The 27,403-nt window shown below is 55.7% G+C and overlaps 1 protein-coding gene across 2 annotated transcripts in view; it reads right to left on the bottom strand.

Annotated features, from left to right (window-relative positions):
* Positions 1-26,931, bottom strand: part of SEZ6 (seizure related 6 homolog) — a 47,716-nt gene extending 20,785 nt beyond the window's left edge. For both annotated transcript variants that reach the window (XM_044939494.2, XM_025280981.3), the window contains exons 1-3: positions 26,710-26,931; positions 5,041-5,676; positions 4,195-4,328 (exon numbers count right to left, since the gene is read on the bottom strand). In XM_044939494.2, coding sequence (XP_044795429.2) covers positions 4,195-4,328; positions 5,041-5,676; positions 26,710-26,764 — 825 coding nt within the window. In that variant the 5' untranslated portion in view covers positions 26,765-26,931. The remainder of the gene's footprint in view (positions 1-4,194; positions 4,329-5,040; positions 5,677-26,709) is intronic.
* Between the last annotated feature and the right edge of the window lie 472 nt (positions 26,932-27,403).

Genomic DNA, 27,403 nt, shown 5'->3' with positions numbered 1-27,403 from the left:
ACTCGGGGCACCAGGGCAGGGATGGTGGGCAGCTGTGCCCAGGCTCCAGATGGTACAGACAGCCATCAAGCCAAGATGGGGCTGGCAGTGGGAAGGCTCTTGGAATGCCAAGCACAGTGAGAGACATGAGCCAGGCCCAGAAAGGCCTGGAGCCCTCAGGGGAGACTGGCTGCCTGGAGAGGAAATGGGACCCTCATGGGCTACAGAGCTCAAGCCCACCCATCTGAAGGGGCTTCTCTGGATCTGTCTAAAAAGAGCCTAGCCCCATGCCAAACTCCTGGTCGAAACAGGCAAGCTTCTTCCTGCCTGGCCTTCTTCCTGCAGGCAGCTCAGATCCTCACTCTTGGAGGGCACAAGGAGCATCCTAAAAGGAGGTGGTCCAAGCCATGGGGAGCTGGGCCATTAGAGATTCTAGAACCCTGCAACTGTTCCTCACAAAGAGGGGATTGAAAGGGTCTTGCCTAGGGTCCCAGTCTTTAGCCAGGACTCTGGGCACATGGCAGGGGCTCAGCATGGTGCCAGGCTGACCAGTGCAGGGCTGTGATTTATGTGTCTTTAAGATGTTCCTCTCCTCCCATGGCTCCTCCTGTCCCCCTTGCCAGGATTCCATCCCTTTCACCTAGTGTGAGCCATCTCTGTGGACTCATGGAGGGGTAGGCAGGGGTTTACCCATGATAGGGAGAAGCCACAAGCCTAAAGGAGCAGTGGGCAGCCTCCTAGGCGTGCCAACAGTCTCACTCATCTTGCCGCCAATGCCCAGCATGGCTTGGCCCAACATCTAGTTCTGAGCAGGAGAGCATTTTATGCTGACCTAGCCTCTGGCAGGAGTGCCATCGAGAAGCCCTGAAGCCCACCTCCTGCTCCTCTGCAATAAAGTCACCTGTCCAAAACTGCCAGGCCAGGCTTCAAGGGCCAGTCTGCCTTACCTGTCCTTCCAAGCCCAGGCTTGGCTGCCGGCCTCTCATCCTTCAGCCTTCAGAGTAGGTATGGTCATCTCCCAGAAGCCTTCCCTGACCAACCCCCCTACTCTGACTGCTGGCTGAAGGAGTGTGCCCCATCCTAGAACTCCTACGGTCCTCCGTGCTCCCCACTCCCATCCCCAACAGTACCGTGCATTTTATGGTCATTGGTGGTGGTGGTGGGTTTTTTTTGATGGTGGTCATCATTTTTTATTTCTGTCTCCCCCACTAATTGTGAAGATCTGTGTCCCCAGCGCCCAGCACAGAGCCTGGCATGTAGTAATTGCTTGATCTGTATTTGTGGAAAAAATTCATTCGTCAAAAAACATTAGTTAATGATTAACGGAGTGACCTTGGGCAATTCCCTTTCCATGATGGTCTGTTTTTCACACACCCACTGGGTATTGGTCTGCAGTGTCAGTAATTCTTCAGGTCCCCAAGTGGCCTGTGTGGCGCTCCCAGGAGGCCTGGATAGGAGCCAAAGTGGCCGGAACTGGCCATGGAAGAACCTTAAATCCTGCTTCAGCGCTGGCTGATTCTGTGTCCCTCCCCACCTGGCCCTCCCTGCTATGGCCTCAGACTCTGTCTCAGGCCATCAGGTTGACAAGGTCCCCAAGGACTCTGCCCAGTGGTGGGGGAGTAGAGGGCGCGGCCAGCATCTGTCTGCTACATGTCTTAACAGCCATCCAGGGCTGTGGCAGGTCTTCCTCTCAAGGTTGCCTGGTAACAGCTTTTGCATCTGATGAAAAAAAATGTGGCAGAACCAGACAACAGACAAGGGGCTTCCTAGGGCTTATGTGAGGGGGTGGGTATCCAGGGTGGGGCAGATGCCTGGGCCAGGGCCAGGGCAGGCAGAGCCCACAGCATCTCACCTCACTGTGGAGAGTACCAGGATGCGGCCCAGCCTGGCCTAGTGGGCATCAGTGGGGGTGGTAGGCTTGGGGGGCAGGTAAAGCCAGCCCAGGCCTGCAGGGGGGCAGCCAGCCTGGCATCTGCCCCCCCCTCCCGCCTGCCCCACACCTGCAGCTGGCGCCTTTCACCCGGTGAGCCACAGCCGGTGCCACCACTCATCAGGTGATGATGTTACATTAATTACCTTATTAAGCGGCACTGAGAGCTAATGGCTCGGGGGTGAGGGGGGGGGGTGGTGACTGTTCCTAATTACCCTCCCAGTCAGACCAGAGTGAGGGGCACAGGGCTTGGCAGAACAGGAGCAAACAGTTACAGAAAGAAGGGGAGGGGCCCACCAGGGGTGGGAGAAGGTGCCCCCTCCTCAGGGTCTGGCTCAGAGACCTGGACCTGCCATCCCCAGAGGGGAGGGTGCTGCCCCAGGACAGATGAGCTGGCTCTCAGCCCAGATCCAGGGCTCTGGGATGCGTGGGGGACAGGCCAGGAAGGGGAGACAGGCAGTGCTGCCCTGCTCCCTGCCCGGACTCTTCCTCTGCCCCTTCCCTGGCTCCTCCATCACCTGCCTGATTCCCTCTACTGGGCTGAATGCCTCTCCTCTCCACCTCCATTCAGTCTCCAGAGTCACATCAAATGTCACCTCATTCCTTCCCTCCTCCATTCATTGGTCCATTTCATTCAATCAGACCATGGAGAAGCCAGTCTGGGCCCTGAATTTCAAGGCACCCCTCAAGGAACTCACAGTCTAGCTGGGGAGGTGCACAGCTATAAACACACCCATTGGAGACAGAGCAATGAGCTATGATGGGAGATACCCCCAGCTCTGGGGATCAGGAAAGAATTCCCAGAAAAAGTGAGGCCAGATTAGAGTCCTAAGGGAAGGTATAGCAGGATGACTCTTCTGGGCAAAGGGACCAGCAGGTGCAATAGGAGCTTGTGAGGAAAGTGCGCTTGGTCTGTTCCATTAGCTGTAAGCTGTTTAATGCAAAGCAAGAGTAGAGAACAAGGGAGGAAACGGCTAGAGATGGGCCCAGAGGGACTGGCCTTGATTCAGAGGCCCTTGGGGGAGACGTGGGAGGTAGGATCGATTTCATTTGAGAAAAATGACTGCAGTGTGGGTGGAGGATGGTAGGAGGGGACAAGCATGAGTGGAGTGACCAGTGAGCCAGCCACTATATCATCAGGGGAGGGATGACAGAGGCTGGACCACGTGGTGGTTGGGATAGGAGGGAGCAGTAGGCAGATCTGAGTTTGGGAGAGTGTCATGGTGATAGAACTCGGGGATGAGTTCGTGGACTCAGGGAACAGGGAGAGGGAAGGGCCAAGGTTGAACAGTTCCAGGGATGCTGTCTACAATGTACCATGGGGGTGCTGCTCTAGGTTTCTGATTGGTTGGGGCCAGTCTCTAAGGATAGATGTAGAGTGTCAAGCAGGTTTAGAGCAGCAAAAAGGAAGAATTGGGTTTGGAGCCTGTGGAGCAGCCATGAGGACCTACAGGCTCAGGTCTGGGGATTAAGAGAGAGCTGGTGGCTCAAACGGTAAAGAATCCCCCTGCAATGCAAGAGGCCTGGGTTTGATCCCTGGGTCGGGAAGATCCCCTAGAGAAGGGCATGGCTACCCACTCCAGTATTTTTGCGTGGAGGGTCCCATGGACAGAGGAGCCTGAAGCAGCTACAGTTCATGGGGTTGCAAAGAGGCGGACACGACTGAGCGACTAACACTTCATGCCAGGGGAGGGGTGAGATGGTGCAGGAAGGCAGGGGGCAGGCGGCTGGGTGCTAGGTCTGACTCCCCCAGCAGCTGGTCACCTTGGATGGTGCAGCCACGTCTGTCTTTCCTACCTTCGCATTCCAGGAGCCAGCAGAGCAGGCTGCTCAGAGGGTATTTGCTGAAGGGAATGAGTGAGTGAATAAACGTGCAAGTGAGGCTCCAGGGCTCTCAGAGGCCCAACCAGGCTACCCTGAGTCCTCTTTGACTCAGACACCTGGATTCAGACACTCACCCAATCCTCTGCCATCCATGGCTAGAGCCCCTCCTCGGGCTCTCCTGAGCTCCTGATTAAACCCCTGGGGGAAGACGAGGGGCACACCTGCCCCTCCTGCCACCCCCTCCCAGCCTCGGCACTGCTGAGTGGGAACAGGAGCTCTCCACTTCCCGATGCACAGGGCAGAATCCAACCACGGTTTAGGCCCATCACCCGACCCTGCTCCTAGGCCCCTTCTCCCACTGATGACCTGGCACATCCCCACCTCCCCCAAGTAACCAGCACCTTTCTGGAAAGATAAGACACTGACCCCAGTTTTTCCTCTGCCAGATCCAGGCCACTCACCTTGATTTCCACACCGTAGCCAGGGTAGACAGAGATGTAGTAGAAACAGTCCAGGCCGACATCAGGGGGTGAGTTGGAGGCCGTGGGGGAGTCCAGAGAGCCCTCTGGGCCTGAGAAATTCCAGCTGCAAGGGCCTGGAAGGCAGGGGGAGACATAAGCTAAACTTAGCTCTGGCAATTTGGGTCCAACGATGGCTGCCCTGTGTGTGTGTGTGTGTGTGTGTGTGTGCATGTCTGGTATGTGATGACACTCACTCTTTGGGAGTTCTATTACCCTGTTGAAAGCAGGGTACCACCTTCTCTTGAGCACCTACTGTGTGCAATCTTATCTCAGTTCTTACAGTGACCCACTGAGGTGGGTCTTCTTATTGCCATTTTACAGAAGAGGCTCAGGGAGGTTAGATAAAATCCCTAAGGTCTGGTGTGCATGCAAAGGCACTTCAGTCATGTCCGACTCTTTGCAACCCTAAGGACTGTAGCCCATCAGGCTCCTCTGTCCATGGGGTTCTCCAGGCAAGAATACTGGAGTGGGTTGCTGTGCCCTCCTCCAGGGGATCTTCCCGACCCAGGGATCGAACCCACATCTCCTGCGTCTCTTGCACTGGCAGGTGGGCTCTTTACCACTAGTGCCACCTGGGAAGCCCCAAGGTCTGGGGTTTGAACTTCAAATCCTTTCAGTCAGGATTTGAACGTGAGTCTGGTTCCAGTCCACATGCTCCCTGTGGGTTGGCCCTTGGTGCCAAAGGGCAAGGCAGGCCAGCACAGAGACACAGAGAGAGGAATCCAGAGGGCCCCCAGCTTCCCCGTCCCCATCTCTAGATGGGATCTGAGCCAGCAAGTAACTGACCTGGTGGCTGGACTGTGGTGACGGTGGTGGTAATGATGCTGCTGGTGGTGGTGGTCTCCTCATCGTCCCCTGAAGCCGTGGAGGTGGCGACGGTCCCCTCCATCCCGAGCCCTGTGGTCTGGGACATGACCCCTGGAGCCCAGGGCCTGCCTATGTCTCCAGGACCCTCTGGGGTTGGAGTCCATGCTCCACTAGGGGGTGTAGTATTGGGCCTCTCCCCTGGGCCTGGGGTGGGCACTGCCATGCTGGGCCCCGGAGGTAGGGCAACTGTGATACGAAGTGCAGGGGGTTCTGACTCCAGGCTCCAGGGTCCTTCCCTGGACTGGGGTTGAGTAGGTGCTGCCACCGTGACTGGAGTGGGGCTGGTGAAGACGGGGCGGCTGTCCTGGTTGGCCAGGCGGGGCAGGGGACTCGCTGTAGGTGGGTCAGGCCTCAGCTCGCCCTTCTCCTGCCCTTCTTGCAGGAATTCCTCCAGCAGGGGGTGGTGGTTAAGCAGCTTCAGGGTAGGAGCCGTTGTGACGAAGTAGACGCCTGGTTCTGGCTGCTCAGGTGTAGGGGCCGCTGTCAACTCTCCATCCGTCTCCTCGAGGCCTGGGGCCTGCCCTTCCCCTTCCGTGGGGGCGTCCAAGGAGAGTCCTGAAATGATAACAAGTGCTCAGAGATTCTCCTCCTGCTCCACAGTGAGCAGCGGCACACCCAGTCCAGGCAGCGGGAGACCCATCTCTCTTTTGACCGAGAGCCTTGGGGAGTGTCCTCATGGCTGAGAATCATGGAGCTATAGAGTTTGAGAGCTGAAAGTGAGATGATAGCACGCATTTCCAGGATGGCACATGAGAGATCTCTTCCCCCCACCAACACCAGAGGCGGCCATTACTAATCTGCTGCTGCTGTCAAGTGCTCAGTTGTGTCTGACTCTTTGCACTGTGGCTTGCCAGGCTCCTCTGTCCCATGGGATTTCCCAGGAAAGAATACTGGAGTGGGTAGCCATTTCCTTCTCCAGGGGAATCTTCCCAGCTCAGGGATCGAACCCAGGTCTCTTGGGTCTGCTGCATTGGCAGGCGGATTCTTTACCAGTAGCACCACCTGGAAGGCTAATCTGTCATCGCACTATTTCTTGGTTGTTCTCAGATTCGGCCTCAGAATCCTTCTTAACACAGCACTCTAGGTAGCCGTGCCGGACACCTCAGACACACATGTTGAACAAATATTTCCAATCCCTAATGTAGTTCAAAGGTCTGCTTTTGATGAGGAAACAAGGTCAAAGAAAGGAAATGACTTGCTCGAAGTCAACCACCAGTCAACTGAAGGTCAGAGATGACACCCTTAGCAAGAGTGCCGTCACCGTGACTTTTCTGCCTGAGATTACAGGGCCTTGCATTCAAAGACAGTGAAAGTGAAGTTGCTCAGTCGTGTCCGATTCTTTGTGACCCCACAGACTGTAGCGTACCAGGCTCCTCTGTCCATGGGATTTTCCAGGCAATAGTACTGGAGTGGATTGCTATTTCCTTCTCCAGGGGATCTTCCCAACCCAGGGCTCGAACCTGGGTCTCCCGCATTGTAGAAAGACACTTTACCGTCTTTTGCATTCAAGCTCACTTTCTATTCTCAATGAAATTGCTGGTCATTAGTCTCAGGAAATACTTCACGTATTTGTGATTTTATTTTAGACTCATGGATTCATGACGACTTTTTTGTTAGGGTCCCATTACACCTGATTTCTCTCACTTTCCATAAAATCATTCCTTTTGTCTCTCTCGCTCTTTTTTGTCCACCAAGAACAGTAATATGAATAGAGTAAGAGAAGCTAAACTCTGGAGTGAGGCAGATATAACTTCAAATTTGTCACCATGGGACTGTGTGACTTTGGGCAAATAAACTCTCTGAACCTTATTTTTCTCATCTGTAAAATGGGGTTTCTTTTCTAGGATTAACTGAGACAATATTGCTTCCCTTTCCCATTTGCTATGTCTTTCTGAATTCTCTTTATCTCTTTTTTGACACAAGCCAGGATCCATCTAGGGTAGGGGTCTAAAGTAGGGTCATCTGCATGTCACCCCCAATCCATGGAAGACATTGTTAACCAATGTTGATTATTTCTTGCTGAGGCCACATGGGACTTCAGAATCCTTCTCAACACAGTTATGCAGGCAGCCACTACCAATGGATTAGATAGGGCATGGAAGAAGAAGAAACGTGTTTGTTGTTCCTGGTCTGAGTTGCTATGCTATTGATTGTATTGACTTATTTAACAACATCATAGCTGGAGAGATACTGCATATTCTAGTTGTGGCCCACCAGGCTCCCCAGATCCTAGACTGTTAGAAAAAAGGTCAATGGATGTTGGCTCCAGATACACTTCACATAGAATTTTGCCAGTTTCGAGAAGGCTGGGAAGATATTCTGATTTGAACAACTCTCAAAATGGCTGCATGAGGACTCGAAGGGAAACACAGCCAGGGTGAGATAACAGTCGGCAAGGAGAAGGTTGGTTCCTCTGCACATCCGATGGTGGGGCTGTCATTCCACACCCACCCCGTGGATTGGCAGGCACGAGGATGCAGCAGATGGCCTACATTCTGTTTGGGAGACCATGGCAGCTCTGATGTGTTAGACACTTGGGAGGAGGGAGGAAACTGGGGTGGGGGAGGTGGCTGCAGGTCAGAGGGCCCTCTGCTGCTCTGGGCCAGAGGGGTCTGGGGGTCCAAAGCCTTGAGAAAGCAGGACCAACCCCAATTTCTCAGGACGCTCACTAAAACAGCCCATCTGTGCCTTGGCATTCTGTACCAGACACTGACAACGCGGTGCCCAAACTAGATACACAGCCAGGCCCACACCCCCTGGAGCAGATGGTCCGCCAGTGTCCTGTGTCTTTCTTCTGAGTCTGTGGTGGAGGGTCCAGGGAGTGCCTGTGACCTGCCAGGACAGGACTACTCTCTGCCCAGCTCTCAGATGTCACACTGTCTTTGCCAGGTGACCTGAGACTAATCTTAGCATGTCACAAGGAAGAAGAGCCTTTCTCATCACACAGACTGGAGCCTTAGGGTTCTGGTGTCCCTTTCCAGGGTGGCCCAAGAAGAGATGACTTTCCCTGGGCAGGCGCCTGCAGGAGTCTTCACTGGGAGAGGGAATGCCTCTGTCTCAGGAAGGGACCAGAGTGGGCACGGCTCCTCCCGCCAGCTGCCAGGTGGGTGCTGGGCAATGGAGCAGAGCTAATGGGCACCTCCCGTCACTGTCGATTGCACTGATTGTGTTATCTGGGGGGACTGAGCACTTGGTTAAATGGGATGGAGATAGCATATCAAACGAGCAAATTGATTCCACAATCAGCTGCCGCTTGGTCCCTGAGGGTGCTCCCCACTGTCAGAGAGGGTAGGATAATCTGTGGGAGACAAGCCATTTCTACGGATAGGGCGTCTCCAGACACTCTGGTGATTCTGATGGAAGCCTCTGGCCCTGTGACCTCCCTCGCCAGGTTCCTTGGGTTCTCTCTGCCTGGGCTGACTGAGATCAAAGGTATAGAGGTCAACAAAGAGGGTGTGATACACAGGAGGTGTGTGTTAACTGCTCAGTCATGTGTGACTCTTTGCGACCCCATGCAGCTCCTCTGGCCATGGGATTTTCCCGGCAAGAATACTGGAGTGGGTTACCAGGTGTCGGGGGCCAAATGCCCAGTCTCTTCAGGTACCTTAATGTGTACCAGACACTGAGTCAGGCCATCCCCAGATCTTGGATTATGTGACACTACAAGTCTGTGAGGTAAGACTCTTATTCCCACATTACTGGAAAAGAACTGGAAGCCTAGAGAAGTAAGGTGATGACCTGCCTGGGGCACAACGGTGGAGCTGGGATCTGAACCTACCTTGATCTGGTTCAAAAGACACCAGTCTGCCTCACAGGAGGATGGGACTGGTGTTCCCCAGCAGAGAGCCCTCTAGCCAGTACAGGAAGCTAAGGCCCAGAGAAAGGACTGGACCTGTCCACGGTCTGATACAGATTGGAAGCGGAGCTGGGGCCACAGTTTCTGGCACCTGGGACCTAAGCTGGGCCCCCAGGAGGCCTTTGGGCTGGGACCCAGGGAGTCCCATGGAACTCAAAACCAGAGGCCAAGGACACTGCTTCACAGGGAGGGGGCACCGCGTCACACAGGCACTGGGGTTTAAATGTCAGCTCTGCCACTTAAAAGTCTAGGGAGCCCAGGCCAGTCACCGCTGTGTCCTGAGCTGTAAAACGGACGCTTTGGAGAGGTTTTATGAGAATCTTAATGTTCTAAGTAGCAGGGGTTTCTGGGGGGAAGGGTGGTGGTGGGGATACAGAAGGTGAGGCCACACTCCGAGGAGGGCAGCCCTCTGGGATTGGGAGAGGCTGGCCTGGGTGAGGCCACCCTCTCCTTCCTGGGGGACCATGTTCCCTGTTGTATAGCAGTGTGTGTGACCTCGAGGATGTCAGTGTTGTTGGCTTCTGTTAAAGGAGGATAATATTGTACCACATGGTGCAAAGGACCGCCGCTTCCAAGGCCGGCATGGAGCTGGGGGACAGTGGCCCATAGTCATACAGCCCCCCAGGATCCCCCGGCTGCCCGGTCCACCCGGTGCCTGGACACAGGAATGCACTCCCTGGGCGGCCGCTCCCTCCCCCGCTCTCGAGAGCCGGGGCTGGGAAACACCTTCTCCGCTCCCCGCTCCCCCGCTGGCGCTGGCGGAGGCCCCGAGCTTCCCGGCAGCCCCCAGCCCCGGTGTGGCCCCGCCGCCACCGCCGCCTGGGCCCTCCCCCCACATTAGCTCTTAAGCTATGCAAATAGACATCGGAGGGAGCCCTGTTTAAAGTATTTAGACGAAATGAAAAAAGGCTTTCATCGGCACTAATGAGCCATTCAGGATGCCTCCCCGGTGGATTCTCTCCCGCTCCGCCTCCCGGCCCTCGCCGCCCCGCTGTGGCCCCTCTTGGGATCGGAAGCCCCCTCCTCTCGGCTCCAGCCGGGTCCTCCCAGGGAGAGCCGCCGGCCCCGCCCCCTTCCTCCCCTGGATCCAGCGAGTTGAAGGTGGAGTTGGGGCGGCGGGTGAAGCATCCTCCACCCCCACAGACTGGGATCCAAATGGGGCGGGGTGCTCATCTCTGATTTGGGAAGCCCATAACGACTGGGGACTCTTCTTCATAGCTTCCAGGGGTAGTGTTTTGTCCCTGTCTGACAGATGGGGAAACTGAGGCTCAGTGAGGCCCAGGATGTGGCCAGGAGTCACAGCATGGGTGGGCTGAGGAGCTTGAACTGGTTTGTATGGAGGCAATGGGGGAGGGTGGTAGTCTTTTCTTTTGGCCGCCCCAGGCAGCAGGCAGGTTCCCCCACCAGGGGTGGAACCCTCCCCATGCAGCGAAAGTGCAGAGTGGAACCACTACACCACCAGAGAGTCCGGGGTGGTGGTCTTCATGCAGTGTAGACCTGGGGCAACTGCTGCACCAGGCCCAGGTGGGCTGCCTGCTTAGGGCTACTGTTTCTGCAGATCTCTCTGCTCCAGACAGAAAACCCTCAGGTTCCAATCCCCCATCTATCTCTCACTAGCTGTGTGACTTGAGCTGGGGGCTGCCCACCCGAGCATTTGCTTCTTCATCTGTGGAGTGGGGTCCTCCTGGTTTGGGGATGGCCAACTAGAGACAGGCCGCCCTGCCCCCCCATCCTCTGCCAAGGCAGGAGGGACTTGCTGGTCTCAGAGGCTGGCACATGGAAGGGGGCCCCAGAGTCCTCAGACAGGTCAGGCTTGATCCCCACTTGTAGCAGCACCAGCTTTCAGCTGTAGGGAGCATGCCTGCTGGTGGGTACAGGGGGAGTCTAGGGGTTACAGTGGGCAGGGAGCCTACCCCTTGGGGCTCTGGAGGTTAAGCTGGCCCAGCATAGGGAGAATGAGAATTTAATGGGATCCATTTATTATCCCATAAAAGCTAATGAGTTTATTCTGGAGGTTCCCTGGCCCCTTTCAAGTTTTAATAGGGGATTAGCGAAGGCCTGGCCCCTGCAGACCCCCATTATCCTAGAGCCTGAGGGCAGGAAGAGAGGCCCCTGGAGTAAGAGCACTTGGGGCCCCCCCAGAGCCAGAGCCTGGTGTCCACAGTGACAGTTTAACTGGGTCCAGGCCTGCCTCCTGAACTGAGGGCCCCCGGCTAGAGGCTGGCAGGGTCACAGAGGCCCCTGAGGCCTGACTCCATGTGCTGCTACTGACATACTCACCCCACAGTATTCCTGTGTCTGAGATAGGTTTTCTGCTGTTGACTTCTTGTATTAACAGGAAAGGCAATACAAACCCAATAGAACAGATGGGGAAACTGAGGCCTGGAGCTGGGGTGTGGCTTCTCCAAGATCACCCGAAAGCTATGGCAGAACCAGAATGGATACGTTCTGCTTCCTGTGCTTTGGAGCCAGGCAGCTGTTGTTCCTCGTCCTCATGTGCTAAGCAGGCACTCAGCACCTTCACATGTAATCACCTATCCTCCCCAGAGATAGAGCCATTTGAAGCCCAGAATGGTTAAGTAAGCTGTCTAAGGTTGCACAGCCAGTGCGTGGCATGCCTGGGACTAGGACCCAGAGCTCAGTAGCTCCATCACTCAGCTTTGTCTACTGCTGCCACTGGCCCTCAGCTGTCCCTCTTCACTATCTCCCCATTAACTGGCCGCCACTATCCTAGGGCACTCATGCTGAGAGCCCTGCAGCGTAGGGTGATGGGAAGGAGGTCCTGGTGGCGTCCTGGAGGGGCCGTTGTGGGGGTGGACAGTGGTTTGAATGGAGGAGAAACCCTCCAAGGGAACTCTCTGCCAAAACAGGTGCCTTCCCCCTTCTGCCCCATTTGCTCACTTCTTTGCCTCTTTAAGGGCTTCCCTGGTGGCTTAGAATCTGCCTGCAATGCAGGAGACCCAGGTTCAATTCCTGGGTTGGGAAGATGCCCTGGAGAAGGGAATGGCTACCCACTCCAGTATTCTTGCCTGGAGAATCCCATGGACAGAGGAGCCTGGTGGGCTACAGTCCATGGGATTGTAAGTAGTTGGACTTGATTGAGCAACTATCTAACAGTCTTCTTTAAACTTTCCCCATCCTACCATACCCAGCTCCAGTCCCTCCTGGGCAGCAGGGAGCCACCCCTGCCTGGCCCAGGGGGTGACAACAGCTGTCTCCTCTGATCTCCTGGTGGCACTTCTTGGTGGACCCTCAGCATGGGTACAGCTTGTGCCCATGGCCAAGGATCCAGCACGAGGCACATCTCTCTTCCTTCATCTGGGCTCGTAGTTGCTGACCCTGGGGCCAAGCACAGTGCAGGGTGGGCTCAGAGGACACGGTCTCCAAGCCAGGATTCTGCATGTCTGCACACTCAGAAGGCTTCCTGCTCCCCAAAGTACTTGGCCCTTGGCCAGTAGGGGTGGGCAGGGGAGGGTGGGTGTGTCCTGAAGGGAGAAGATGGGCAGTCAGCCCTTGGCAGTGCCCCAGCACAGCCCCAGCTGGCACTTGATGAAGAGTCTCTACCGGCACGAGCTGGTGGGCCTCCAGACTTAGACTATCCTCCTTTCCTCTGCCATTGACCACTGCCCCATTGCACCCTCTTACTACCTTCTCTTGGCCAAATTGTGGCAGTTTGGTCAAATCTGGAGCACAGAGATGAATGGGGCACCTCCGCTCGGCTGGGATCCAGGCAAGAAAGTGGCCAGTCCCCAGAATCTGAGCTCTTGTAGCCTCTGTGAACATCTCAGCCCACCCTCATGCACACAGGAAGAAACGGAATCCAGAGAGGTTTCCCAGGTCACACAGCAAACCTGGGGCAGGGCTAGAACTCCAGATGTTGGGGCTCAAAGAGCATCTGGCCCAACTGTTCTGCACAGTGAACCCTCCACTACTCCTGGGGCCATCTGCCATCTGAGGGTATACCTCCAGCTACAGGAGGTGTGCCAGGAGCAGCTACCACCCCCACTGTCCTAGGGTAGGTGGGTAACCCTGGGCTTCATCAGCTCCAGGGTTGGGGTCTTCTTGCCAGATGCAGGGAGTGTGGGTGGGTGTAGCAGGCAACAGCCAGGAGTCAGCCTGCCAGTCCTGGTCCTGCCCCTATGAGGTTAATCCCTCTGCAGAAATCACTCCCCCAACCCAAGCCTCCATTTCCCCATCAGTAAAACAGAGAAGGTATCTAGGGGCCCTGTCCAGTCTCACCTTCCAGGATCCAGTGACCCACAAAGGGCTCCATGAATGAAAAATACAGAAGGCCACTGTTTACTGGTGGCTCAGATGGTAAAGAATCTGCCTGCAATGCAGGAGACCTGGGTTCGGTCCCTGGGTTGGAAAGATCCCCTGGAGGAGGGAACGGCTACCCACTCCAGTATTCTTGCCTAGAGAACTCCACAGACAGAGAAGCCCGGTGGGCCACAGTCCACGGGGTCACAAAGAGTTGGACATGACTGAACGAGTAACATTTTCATTGTTTACTGAGAATTTATCACACGCCTAGCACCATTAGAAGTGCTTTACCAGAATCAACTCATTTAACCTCCCACAATTACTCTGAGATATGAACTTTCATAGATGAAGAAACAGGGACCCAGGGAAGGGCAATTGTCAAGTTACCGGTTTGGAGGTGTCAGATTCAAACGTAGACGCCTTGCAGCCCTAGAGCAGTGCTGGCTAATGGAACTTTTTGTGATGATGGAAATGTTTTATATTTGTATGTGTAACATGGTAGTCAGTGGCCACACATGGCGAGTGAGCCCTTGAAGTGTGGCTAGTGAGACTGAGGCACCAAATTTGAAATTCAATTTCATGTTCATGAATTTAAACCGCCACATGTATGTAGTAGCTGCCGTGATGGAAAGTGCAGCTCCATCACCTGACCTCTTGACCCCAGCAGTATTCACTTTTCCGAAGGGAAGAGCCTGGCCAGTGTGGGGGTGGGGGAATGGCGTTCCAGAGAAGATTAAGATGAGCCGGCAGTGTTTACCCCCCTCTTTGGGCCTGGGGCCAGGCAGGAAGAGGTGACAAGGAGTCCTGGGACTCCCTTATGTTTTTCATAAAGGTCTCAAGAGAGGGGCCTGTCAGCCATTCAGTCCATCAAGGAAGGACCGGTACTGCCAACCCATGATGTCTGCTTCCCAACCTTGTCCAAGCACTGGTGTTCTGAGAAGTGGGGTGTTCAGTGGGCAATTTGGGGAGCTTGGGCAAAGCCACTGTAGGAGGTCTTCATGGACGGAGGGCAGCCAGGAATGCTTGGCCTCCGGTGATTTGGCCCAGGATGGGCTCAGGGTGTGTGGCATTCTATGAAACAATGCCTGCTGTGCTGGCCGACCTGCCCCTACTTCCCTGCCCAGCCAGACACATGTGGGCAGGGAGCCCGGCCTGGCCACTGCCCCAGGGCTCCTGGGGCAGCCCCAGAGTAGTTGCCTGACCTTGGGACCAGGGGAGGGCCTCACACTGAGCACCCTCCATGGGTCAGGCAGGACTTCCTAGGGAGCTGTCTTCCGCCCAGAGCAGTGCCTTTTATTCCTGGAATCAATATTTTACACTTTACATGTGAAGAGACTGAGGCTGAGAGGCAAAGTGATTCATCCTAGTTCACATGGGAGGGAATTGGCAAATAAGGGGTTTGAACTAGGTCTTCCTGCTCCACAGTCTGGGCTTAAGTTTTTACTGCAGAGTTGCTGCTTCACATGTGATTATGTGGGCCTATGTGTACACCTGAGTGTATGTGCCTGCATGCACGCGCATGTGTAGTTCCAGACACACTAACATAAGTCATTTTCACTTGTCCTTGCCTGTGGATGCCATACCCTGGAACCTGGCCTCACGGTCCTCAAGCCTGGGCAGGTTCTGCCTCCCAGAAGTGATGCCTTTCTCCCAAAGGCAGCTGGGCTCCCTCCTTTTCACTCTGCCACCTTTTTGGACCTCGCCTTGACCCTTCCCAGAGCCCTGTGGCTGGGATAGCTCCCCAGGCTCTGGGTGTGTGGTGGGGAGAAGGGACAGGGCTCTGGGCTCCTGCCCTCTCCTCCCCATAGCCTTCTCCCTCCCGTAAGGCTGTGACCAGGGTCTCAGGGTACAGGGAGCTCCCAGCTAACTGCCACGTTCGCCGCTTTCCAATTTAAAATCTAATATGGTCTCGCCACTGCAGAGCTGGGGGCTGGAGAGGTGATTAATGAGGCCTCTGCTACAGCGTCACCTGCTGTGCTCTACACCTTCTCCTGCGGCCCTGTGTTCTCCCTCCTGCCTGCCCGCTGCCCCCGGGGACCTGGGGGTCCTAATCCTGCCGGCTCACAGTCCCTGGTGCTTGGCAGGAGGCACGGGAGTTGGGGGGGGAACTGAGGCCACTGAGGTGGGGGATTGGGTGAGAACTAAGGGCTGGGATTCAGGAGGGCAGCAGGACTGATGGCCATCCCTGGGGCAGGCTGGAAGAAGGAGGAGGAACACTCTGGGCATCCTTGGGCATCACCTCCCTCACCACCGGAAAGCTGATCAGTCTGCCGAACTCCACTCCATTATGCCCACTGGCAGGAGTGTGGCCAGGGCAGAGGAGGGACGTGGCCCCAAGCTGGGTGCTCAGGTCAGCCCTCCCCCAGCACCAACAGCTCCCACCACCTCCTCAGTGACAGCAGGGATTATATTTCTCTGACTGGAAACCTTGGAAATGTCAGCTGGGATGAGGAAGGCTGTGAAGGCAGAAAGACATTCTCCTTGGAGCTGGTACCAGCCCAGTGGTGGAGTTAGGGAACAGGAGGGTTGTTCTAGGGAGGAATGGCCATCCCCTCCATCCTCTGCCCACTGCCCAAGTTCAGACACTGGCCAAGGAGAATCCCTCCCAGCCGCTGAGCCCAGCAAGGCACCAGGACCTGAGATCGGGTACCACCCTGGGTCCTAGATCAGCATCTCTGGGTTGCTGCCCCTTCCCAACCCCCTCTGAAGTTCAAAAACTGGCCGTACTTAGGTGGCTCCCAGGTCCTGTGCCCACCTCTGAGCCTGGTAGCCCCAAGATTCTGTGGTCTTTGGTCAGAGGAAGAGACTTACTCTGTGTACCAAGGGTCCAAGTGACCTTGTGGCCTTTGCCCTGTGGCTGATTCTGTCAGCTATATCTGGGAGGAGATGGATTGAGGGAGTTGGCTGAGCCTAGACCCCCAGCTGCCCTGATCCTCAATGCTGAGGAGGGGTCTCTCTCCCCTGGAGGAGCCTGGTGAGGCCTTGTCAGAGCCGTCTCCAGCGTGGGAGGTAGCTTTGCCACTGACAAGCTGTGTGACCTTGGGCTTTTCTTGCTCTCTCTGGGCCTGCTTTGGCTTTCCATGTAGTACTTAGTTCCTGGTTTCTTCTAGGTTCTGTGGGTGGGTGGGTGAGTGGGTGGAGAGCCCCTCTACTCTCAGTGCCCAAGTGCAGAGTTGATGGAGCCTCATGGTGGGCAGTGGTAAAGGCAGAGGGGGTCTTGCAGGGCAGGTGACTATGCTCTGTTGACTTGCCCATTTCCTCAGGTTGTTACTGGGCCCCGGTCTTCTCATCTCCAGCACCAGAAGACCTTGTGTTGTGTGTGTGAGTGTGTGTGTGTGTGTGTATGTGTGCGTGTGGTAATCTCATCCAGGTATGCTCTCTCCCTTGACTTCCTGCCACTTTGAACCCCATTCTGCCCTTCCAGCTTCTATGGGGGAAACTCTGGGAGTCCTGCCTTACTTCTAAATGTCCTGTGGAAGAGTCCCTGGAGGCCTGGGATCTGCACTTAGAGGCTTGGAGGGGGCAGAGAAAGGGCAGCCTGGGACCTTCTCCTGGTGGCATGGGGCCTAAGCTTCCCCAGGGCATGGCCCCTGCCCCTGTGGGCCATCCCAGGCTCCCCTTGTTTCCATAGGACTCTGAGGTTCCCCAAGCTCAGCTTGTCCTCCCCACTTCCCCCAGCAAGCCTGAGTGGGGGTGGGGAGGGGTACAGAGCTGCTAAAAATAGCAGCAGCAGCTCAAGTCTCCTTGAGGGGTCAGTGGAGCCCAAGATCGGGGAGGAAGACAGTGGAATGGGCTCTGGGGAGAGGAGAGACCAGCAGAGCTGAGACCTGCAGTTCCTGCACCCAGGGCCACAGAGTCCCAGGGTACGGCGACAGGAGCGCACAGATATGCAGGGACATATGAACACAGACACCCAGGGTTAGATGGACCAGCCAGGGCAAGATGTGTACAGACACGGCTACCTGTAAATCTGGGGCTGCTTCTCCTCCAGACCCCCTGGGAACACCAGATGGACTCAGCTGTGCAGCCCCTAATCCCTCTGTCTCCTCTCTTGCCCCAACCTTGCTCTGACTTCTTCCAAGGACCCTGCCAGGTGGAGTGTGTGTACGCCTTGAGTTGAGAAGGCTAAGTCCTCTCCCCATGTCCCTGCCAGTCTCCTCTGCTTGAGGCTGAGGGCAGTGAAGGACCCGGGAATGCCAGGGATAGCATCAGGAGTACAAGTGAAACAGACTAGGCTCAGGGCAGCACCCGACCTGAACAGCAGGCCTAGACTGGCAGGTAGGGTAGGGGGATGAGCGGGAGATGGCTGGACCCAAAAGATCAAGGCTAGAACTCTGTCAGAAGGTGGGAAGAATGGAGTGGGCAGTGAAGGAAGGCGGACGAGGGGAGGCTGGACAAGCAGATGCACTGGTGACCTCCATCAGACAAGCCTTGTTTGGTCCCACCTTTACACCTTTCCCTGGAGATGCCAGGGGCTCTTCTGTCCTCAAAAGAAAGTGAATCCCTCTCCCCCACTTCCTCTAACCAGCCAGAAAATAGGACCTCACAACAGGAGGGAGCCTGCCAGCTGCCTGAGCAGATGTTTTAAATCACTAGCACATCCCCTTGCTGGATATAAATGATATCTCAGAATGTCCATGAGAGCAGCAAGCCAGGGTGAAGGCCCTTAGAAGCACCCTACCCCCAATGGCTAGTCTCAGCTTCCTAGTCAGGCCTGGGCCAGCTTGTGCTCACTGCCCACCCCTAACTTACAGGCCAGCCCTAGACTCCTCCACTTTCTGATCTGCCCCTCCAGTGACTACCTGGAAATCAGCCCCTCCTGGTGCTGGACAGCTCCTTCTACGGGCATATGCTCCTCTTAAGCGGGGCTTCCAGTTTCTTCCCTGTCACCAACTCCTCTGATTTTCTTTGATCTGGATGCTGTTTTTTGAAAGAGGTGGGACAGGTGCCATGAATTCCTGAGGAAACTGAGACACAGGGGAGTGACATGATTTGCCCCAGGTCACCTAGGTAGTAAAGGCTTCCCTGGTGGCTCAGCCAGTAAAGAATCTGCCTGCTATGCAGGAGACCTGAGTTCAATCCCTGGATAGGGAAGATCCCCTGGAGAAGGGAATGGCTACCCCCCTCTAGTATGCTTGCCTGGGAAATCCAATGGACAGAGGAGCCTGGAGGGCTACAGTCAATGGGGTCACAAAAGAGCTGGACATGACTGAGTGACTGAGCACACACAGCAGCAGCACCTAGCTAGTAAGAGCCAGTATCAGGTTTAAACCCCGGGAGTCCTGGCCCTCTGACCAGCATCCTTCTAGTCATGTTCTTCCTTTGGGGCCACCCCCTCCCCGCTGAGGCACAACTTGGCTCTCCACACGGTGCAGTATCCCCCCTTACAGGCTCTGGGGCTCCCTAGGCACCTGCTGGCTGGTGGGACCCGGGCCAGACACTCAGCAGGTGGCCGCTTGGGGGACAAAGGAGCTGATGCTCAGCTGCTGGGCTGCAGGGAGGGAGGGAGAAGCTGTGGGTGGGGGGAGGGGAGGAGGGATAGGGGCTGGGAGTGGGAGGGGCTGGGTCTGCTTCTGTGCCTTTAATAAGGAGACAGAATGCAAAGCGGGGTAAAACAGCATGCAAATGAACATCTGTTGGGGGCTGCTGTGTGGTTCAGGCACTTTTCACAGGGGCCCTGCAGTTCTGCCCTTGCAGCCCATGACCAGCTGGAAGGAGAGTCCTGAGGGTAGAGAGAGGAGTCAGTGGGAGGGGAGGAGTGGGTAACTGGGGGAGATGCTGACGTTTTTGCCAGGGTGCAGGAGTCCAACTGGGCTCCTGGGGACTTCACTGCGGGAAGGGAGAGACCCCCACCTTGGATTATTCTGCAACACTTGTGGTTCAGTGGCAGGTTCGGTTCAATTCAGCTCAGTTGTGTCTGACTCTTTGCAACCCCATGGACTGCAGCACACCAGGCCTCCCTACCCATCACCAACTCCCAGAGTTAACTCAAACTTATGTCCATTGAGTCAGTGACGCCATTCAACCATCTCATCCTCTGTCATCCCCTTCTCCTCCCACCTTCCACTTTCAATCTTTCCCAGCATCAGGATCTTTTTAAATTGAGTCAGTTCTTCACATCAGGTGGCCAAAGTATTGGAGTTTCAGCATCAGTCCTTCCAGTGAATATTCAGGACTGATTTCCTTTAGGATGGACTGGATGGATCTCCTTGCAGTCCAAGGGACTCTCAAGAGTCTTCTCCAACACCACAGTTCAAAAGCATCAATTCTTTGGTGCTCAACTTTCTTTATAGTCCAACTCTCACATCCATACATGACTACTGGAAAAACCGTAGCCTTGACTAGACGGACCTTTGTTGGCAAAGTAATGTCTCTGCTTTTGAATATGCTGTCTAGGTTGGTCATAACTTTTTGGTGGTGGGAGGGACCCTGTATCTGCTCTGCCTTCTTGGGGGGTTAAAGGGACCCTCAGACCCAGCAGAGATGGGAAGAGTTGTGATGGAGGGCACCAAGCAGGCCTGGCCCAGAGATCCCAGAGTCTTGCTGGGGCCCTCAAAGACCAAAAAGATGAGCCCTCTCACTGCAGGTAAGAAACTGAGGCTCAGAAGAGTCCCTGGCTAGGAATCTCTTGTCCTTTTGAAGGTGAGTGGTTGGATGCTGTTTAGCAACTTATTTGTATCGCATTCAATTAAAATCAGAGAGTCTGGAGTGTAGCTGGTGAGGCAGTCACAGCTGAGCTTGTGGAGATTAAGGGCAGGGATTATGTTGTATTCCTGCCTATTAAAGCACCTGATAGGTGCTGAAAATAGAAGGGTGTTGCATGGAGAGGGGATGGATGGATGAAGGATGGATAGGCTAAGTTCCTGATGTGGGGTAGTGTTGAGAGAAGAGACAGAACCCTGAGGGCTGGATGATCAGGTAAAGAGGGAATGGTTGAACTGAAACAAATAGAAGGTTCCAGGTATAGCATTCCAGGTATGGGAAAATGGCTAAGGGAAAATGGAGAGGTTGGACTGAACAAGGCATGTACAGGGTCTAGGGTTCACTCTCTCTCTGTCTCTCCATTGCCCCTTTCCCACCCACTCATTCCTTCTCGTCTCCTGGCAGAGCCCCTTGTCACTGCTGGGCCCAGCCAGGACCCCACCCCACCTCCCACCCCCCATCCCTGGCTCCTTTCCACCAGCCTGCCTGCCAGCCAGGCTGCAGACTCTGCAGCCTGAGACCCGGATTGTTGTTAGAGAAGTGGCAGGTTTGTTTACTCCAGAGCCCGCCGAGAAATCTCAACAATCAATGGCCAAGAAAACTGCCGGCGCTGCGGCATCGATCCTCGCCTCCAAGGGCTGGCAGCCCGGTGGCAGGTGGGCAGGTGGAGGGAAGCTGGGGCAGGCTTGGTGCCCAGTCCTGTCCAAGAGCTGAGATTCAAGGCAAGCTTGGGCCTTCCCCGCCAGGGGCTGAACCTCAGCAGCAGTGGGGGTACCGGGTAGGTGGGGCAGCCCAGCTTCAGGACAGGAGTGACTGGTATTCTCATTCACTAAGTCTCCTAAAAGATCAGAGAGTAAGAGTTATCCAAGGTCACTGGTCTCTGGGCCAAGACTTCAGGGTTCACTTGACCCCCAGTCCTGTGCTCTATCCTGACCTCCAAGTATCAGAAAGGGTGTTTTGTTCTTCTGCCCTCCAAGGACTGAGCCAGATAAAATATCCCTAATCTGCAGCAGTAAGGACTGAGGGTAGATGTCAGGAAAATAAGCCACTGTCATCACCAGAAACGTGCTAGAAGAAAGTCAGGGGCCATTTATATCTTGGGTCTGAACATGGCCTTGAACTTGGCTTATAAAATGCAGATAACAGCTTCTACCTCACAGAGATGATATGGGACTAAATGAGCTAATGTGTAATATATAAAGCACTTAGTACAGTGCCTGGCACATTAGTTGGTAACTAATAAATACTTGCTATTATTGTTGCTACTCCTATTAATAGGATAGTGATACTCTCCTGGGTTCTCATCTGTTTGTACTGAAGATTTGCCTTAGGGTGGGGGAGTAGGCACAGTGCTGGCTGCAGCCAGATTTTGCAAAATGGGGAGGCACTTTCAAGTCATTTTATTACTTACTGGCTTTAAGCCCAGGGTAAGTAACTTAATCTCTGAAACTCAGTTTTCCTATCTATAAAGTGGAGATAACTAGTCTCTGGTTTTATTAAATAGAAAAGGCTTAAAAATGAAAGACTTGGCTCCTGAGGGTGCTGAGACAGGCCTCATACCCTGAAAAAGATGTTTGTGAGATGGATGAATGAATGAACCCCTAAGGATGGATGTTTCCCAGGGACGGCTCTTTTAGGAGCTGTGGAAGCTTCATGGACATGAATTGTTGTGGTTCTGGAGGACTCCTTCACCTCCACCTTTTCATTTAAGGGCATGAAAGGCTCAGAGCAGCTCCCAAGGTTTCATATTGGTCCTGCCAAGCTCTGAGAGGGTGTCTGAAGATCAGATGGAAGAGGAAGTGATAAAGACAGATGACATGGGGTTGCCCCTCCCTTATCTCAGTTCTTAAGTTCATGCAGGGCACCCCTCCCAGGCAGCAGAAGTGGTGGGTACGTGCTATGTGAAGGAATCAAGAAGTCTAGGCTCTGGGCTTAACTCTGCCATTGCCTACCTGTCCAGGTCGGGAGTTTATTCAATGGGTATTTAATGTCTGCCAAGTGCCCCTGGGGACCGGAGCAGTGGTGGTACCAGGGCGGCTGGAGAGAGGCTTTAGCCTTCTTAGAATGGCCATCGGAACCCCACCCCCAAGCCACCTCAGGCTGATGGCGTGACAGCTTAATTTGTGGAAGGAAAAAACTAAGTCAAGGCTATAATTTACAGTTGGGATAATTGGCCAACCGTTAGGAAAGGGAAAAAATCCTAACATACAATCTATGTAAAAATAGTGTGCTTGCTACGCAAACTCAGCTTCAGTCCCAGCTGCCATGCACCCAACTCATCTTTCTGAACAGGCAGCTGACCCTAAACTTCTTCCAAAGAAGAATTCTAGAACTGTCCTGAAATGGAGGGTCTGAGCAGAACAGACTTGGTGCCTTCCTTCCTGTGTTCAGTCTTGCTCCTGGAAAGGGACATCAGGCGCTAGGAGCTCGTGACCCCACAAGGTGGGCAACTTGATGGGGGAAAGCCAGGGGATGGTGGGAGCCCAGAAGGATGCCCCGGCTCAGGCTGAGGATCTGAGAAACCGTAGAGTAGATGCCCCATAAATATATGCTGAAGAACTGAAGGGCCAACTAAGCTGGGACCTGAAGCATGAGGTAGAGTGAGCCAGGTTGGCCCAGGAGCGGAAAAGAATTTCAGGCAGAAGGGACAGCAAGAGCCCAGAAGCTGATGAGAACATGGCTAGTTCCGGGAACTGATCATCTTGGCTGGGTAAATTGGCTTCCTGCTGGATTAGTCTGAAAGGGGCCTTGGAGACCTCCGAGTGTCTGCTCCCCACCTCCCAGCTGCTGACTCTGGCTGGTAGCATTGTCTCCTCAACACCACTCCCCCAGCCACTTACATAGGGAGCCTGGCTCTTCCTCCCTGAGAGCAGGCCAGTAAGCTGAAGACCCAGAAATCTGCCCTAATGTGCTTTCAGGCTTGGCAACCACCAATGTGGTGCACCCTTAAATTGAACGTTCCAGAAGGTGGAGACCTACAGAGGACAGAGGCATGCCTGAGGCCAGACAGGTAGCCTGAGGGTCTTAACCACCTGAAGTGAGAGGTTCCTTCGCTAAGTAACCCCTGCCTATAGGCCCTTTTCCACACCCTCTTTCTTATTTGGGGGCTGGGGTACCCAGCTCTGACAGCTCTGCCCAGGTCTTGGCGCAGCATCCCTGAACTGAGCCTAGCCTGGCAAACGGGGCCTGGAGAAGTGGGGACAAGGAGGGGAAGGGAAGCTGGGCACCTGGGTAGGACCGGGGTGAAGGCAGGGCTTTAAAGAAGCAGGATTTTTAACGTGCCCCCCACCATTCAGACAGCCATTGGTGGGAGAGGTACAGAAGCTCTAATTAAGCCCACTTTCTAATTAAACCCAGTCCCTGTGTCTCCTCGATCCCCATTAGCGCCCCATGGTGTCCCCAAGGCATTTTAAGCTGCCACCCTGCTGAGGAAGCTGGGACCGCCGCCAGGGCCTGCCAAGCTTGATGAGCTTGGGCCTGTGAGGGGTAAAAAGCCAACCCAGACTTTCCCTCCAGTCCACGGCAGTCTCTGGGCCCTCCAGTCTCCTCAGAAGCCCAGGGGAGTCTCCTGGCTGCCATGTCAACCCCTGGGGCTCTGGGTACAGTCTAGACTGCCTCCCGCTGAGCCTTGTCCCCGGCACTCTCACAATGTGCCAGGCTGGGCAACAGGGAAAATGGCTTGGCGCTAGCTTTGGCTTCAGCCCCCAGACTCAGGAATGTACCTTGAGACTCCAGCACCTACCACAGAGTCGGCAGGAAGCAGCAATTACCATTTCAGGTTAAGGCAGCCCTGGTTTGTTAACCCCTTCAGCACTAGGGCTCCTGGAGGCCAGATTTTCCTTCTCTTCTTGCCTTCCAGACCCTGTTCCCCAGTTCTTGGCACAATGAATGACCCCTACTTCCTGTCCCCTCCCTCACTCTTCCCACTGAACACTCCATCAGAGTTCAGAGAAGGGGAGCATCAGGTCCAAGGTCACACAGCCAGTGGAGGGAGCCTCTGCCTCTGGAGACACAAGTCTCACCCCAGTTTCTGCTGCTTCCACCTTCACCATCTCCCCAGGCCACGTTCACACATGCAGAGTTTAATTAACTTTATTGATATTCAGAAATTAGGAGAATGACTAAAGGTAATTGCTCATTAAAAATCATTAAACTGACACAGCAGGCTTGGGCACACGCTGCCCCTCCCAAACAGCATTCCTCCCCCCTCGTGGCAGGATCTCCAGCTACCAACTGCGGGAGGATTACCGGTGGCTCACGGTGCCCCCTCAAGCCTAATGCGGCCCCCCTCAAGCCTAATGCTGACTGTGCCCCTGCGGCTGCAGAGGGAGTAGGGAGCTGAGCTCATGGGGTTGAGCTTGGCCCAGCAACATCTTGCCGTGCACCCCCAGGTCTCCACCTCTCCCATCTCCCGCCACTTCTGGGCCACGTCTGGCTGCATCTGTGTCTCTCTGCCTAAACGTGAGCAAAGCTGTGAGGCCCCCCTCTCGAGGCCAGGAGGCTGAGGGATGCAGCACTCAGGCCGCAAACACTCACAGCCTGAGGCCCTTACTGCTTGGGGTCTCCTTCTCATAGCTGAAGCCCCCAGGAGTCCTGAGATGGCCCAGTGTATTGTCTCTCAGTGAGACCACTCGGTACCCCAAGGACTGGGACCTTGCAGTCCTGCTGGGAGGAAGAGGTGCACCAGGGCTGGCCCAGGTCCAGGCCTTCTCTCCTCATGCCTGGCATTGCTGGGCTGCTTCCTCTTCTCCTTTGGGGGGGTGGATATAAACAAAGATCTTTCCAAGCAGGCAGACCCCTATTCCACATATCACTTGGGGAGAAGTCTCTTGGGCACTGGAGAGGTCCAGATTGTCAGGGAGGGACACTGGCTGGAGACACACAGACTCTCGGCCACAGAGTGAACCAGTTCTTCTCCATGCTCACACCCATGACTCCAGCGAGGCCCCGCCGGGCTCCCGGCCACCCCAGCCATCCTCCTGGAGACCCACAGTTTCACTCTAGCCCTGCAGGGAACTCTCTGGCAGAGGCTGCATCGCACACTAGCGGCCTTCCACACTCCTCACACCCACTCACTGCTGAGCCCTCATGCAACATCCAGACCTTCTGAAGCACAGAGACACTTGGTCCTACTACTCCAAACACTCTGGGCCCTGATTACATTCACAGCAGCCCCACACACCCTCACGGGAGCCTTTAGACTACAGATTAGGAGGCACACACAGGCTCTGCACCCCAAGGGAGCTGTCCAGCGCAAGAATGTGGCCCAATCTCAAGATGCGTCCCAAACTCCCAGGGACGTTTTCCGATAGCTGGGCCAGGATGCAAGCGTCTCTCCCTTCTCCCTGCACCAGCTCGGCAGGGCATTCAGGACTTTTCCCCTCTCCCTCAACGGGAACACATAGTACTGAATTCCTGGAATCACAAAAGAACCCGGCACGGGCAGCCAGGGAGCAGAGCGAGCATACCTGGCTGTGTTCTACTAGAGCTAGAGACTCGGAGAGGGGCTTCCATGTCTCTAAGGATGCAGAGCAAAGAAAACTGCGGCCCGGGGGCCCAATCTGGCCCCATCTCCACTGTGCTGAGCTCCAACGACGCCAGGGAAGATGGAATGATGAGGTTAGAAACTCCCACCTTCTTCCTCCTCCGCATCATGCCCTACTAACCACACTCCTAAGGGATGGCGGGTCCCAATGCCAAGCAAGATTTCAGCGATCCCACCAGCTGACTGGCTGCAGTGGAAGAAAGAGGTGAGTGCCCGCAGTTTTGATGAGTGTTTGAGCCAGGGCAGGTTCCGTGGAGACAGACTCGGAAACCTTCCTTCCTCAAGGCACAGAACCCCTCATTGTCTCCCTAACATTCCCTCGCTGCCCACTTCATAGCCAAGCTTCCCTCGACCCAGGACTGATGAAGTTGGAGCCCTGACTCCAAGCGAGGGACGGAGGACCTCAGGGTGGGGTGCCAGTCCTCCCGCGAAGAGTCTGCGGCCATGGGGTGGGTGGGGACCGCAGCAGGACGGCAGGCCGGGAGGGAGGAAGAGCTCTGGGAGTGTGCAAGGGTGGAAGGTGCAAGGAAAGGGCTCCGGAGAGGACGGAGTTTTTATCCCAAGATTTCAGCTGTTGCAGTCCAGGGCAGAACAAGGAGCCAGATAGGGGTCCCCGGGCCCCTTGAGTTTCTCCCTGGAATGGTACTCTAAATCCCGACTTCTGCGTGGCAGCGCCAAGGCGGAGAGAGGTGGGCGAAGTCCCAATTCCGGGTCCCTCCGCCATCTGGCCCCGTCCCTCCGTTGTGAGAGGCCCCAGAACCGGCGGCAAAGTCGAACGAAGTTTGGCGGGCGACAAGGGAGGCGGGACTGCGGACCGCCAGCGGGACCGTCCCGACTCACAGCCCTGTGCCGTCCTCCCCCCGGCACGCGCGCCCCAACGCTCCTAGACACCCGGGGAGCGTGGAGAGGTAGCGCGCGGGTGAACGCGTGAGTGTGTGCGGGGAGGGGGTGGCGTGATGAATTGCAGCTGAGAAATCCCATTAGATCCGGAGAGATGATTAAAGGCGAGGTCTCGGCCGGGTGCGAATGGCGGGAGCAGCGGCAGCTTCCCGCCCCGCGGAGCCCGCGCCCCGCCCGGCTTGGCCGGCGCGGGGGGCAGAGCAACCGGCGGAGCGCGGTACCCGAGCTGGACAGCCAGATACGCGGAACTGAGCTCGGGGACAGTCCTCTCTTCCCACCCCCCAGGACCCTGCCCCTGCCGCCGGACTCCGGGGTCCCTTACCGTGAACCAGGAGCGCCAGCAGCGAGGGCAGGAGCAGCAGGGCTGCCGGGCGCATGGTGCCGGTGGCGGCCGCGCCCCAGATCGGGGCTGCGACGGGAGGGCTGGGAGCTCAGCTGGGCTCGGGCGCGGGGGACAGAGCCGGGTCCGACCGGGGAAGAGGGAGCGTGGCCGCCGCCGCCGCCGCCGCCGCCAGCGCCTGACAGAATCAGCACCACGGCCAGCGCCTGGCGTCGGCGCCGGGGATCGCCGCGCGGGGTTGGGGGCGGGGGCGCGGGAGGAGCGGCTTACCGTAAAGTCTCAAGCAAAGGCGCAGAAGACCCAGCGGCGGGAGGACAGCCTCCCTGCGCCGCCGCCAGCTCTGAGGAAGGACTTCCCTGCTAACGTGGGCACACGGCCCCCACCCTTCCCCGCTGCCCACGCCCAGCCAAGTCTGCCGTCCTCTCCCTCATTAGCAGCCTACCGAGGAGGTGGGGTTCTAACCTGATGTCTCCGTGAGAGAGCCACCCTGTTATCATCTCTCCCCACCCCATCCTGGTACCTGAGGGCGCCAAGGGTGACCTGGGAAGGCGTTCGCGTATGAGGTAGCTGGCGAGGCCCGCGTGCCCTTGTGGCAGCTCTGTCCTGAGCCCATAATGAAGATGGCTTTTGAGCGTACAAAGGACAATAAATTATTACTTTGCGCTCAATAAATGCC

This window comes from Bubalus bubalis, chromosome 3 (assembly GCF_019923935.1).
Source record: "Bubalus bubalis isolate 160015118507 breed Murrah chromosome 3, NDDB_SH_1, whole genome shotgun sequence".
NCBI lineage: Eukaryota > Metazoa > Chordata > Mammalia > Artiodactyla > Bovidae > Bubalus > Bubalus bubalis.
This window is presented reverse-complemented; position numbering and strand designations above follow the sequence as displayed.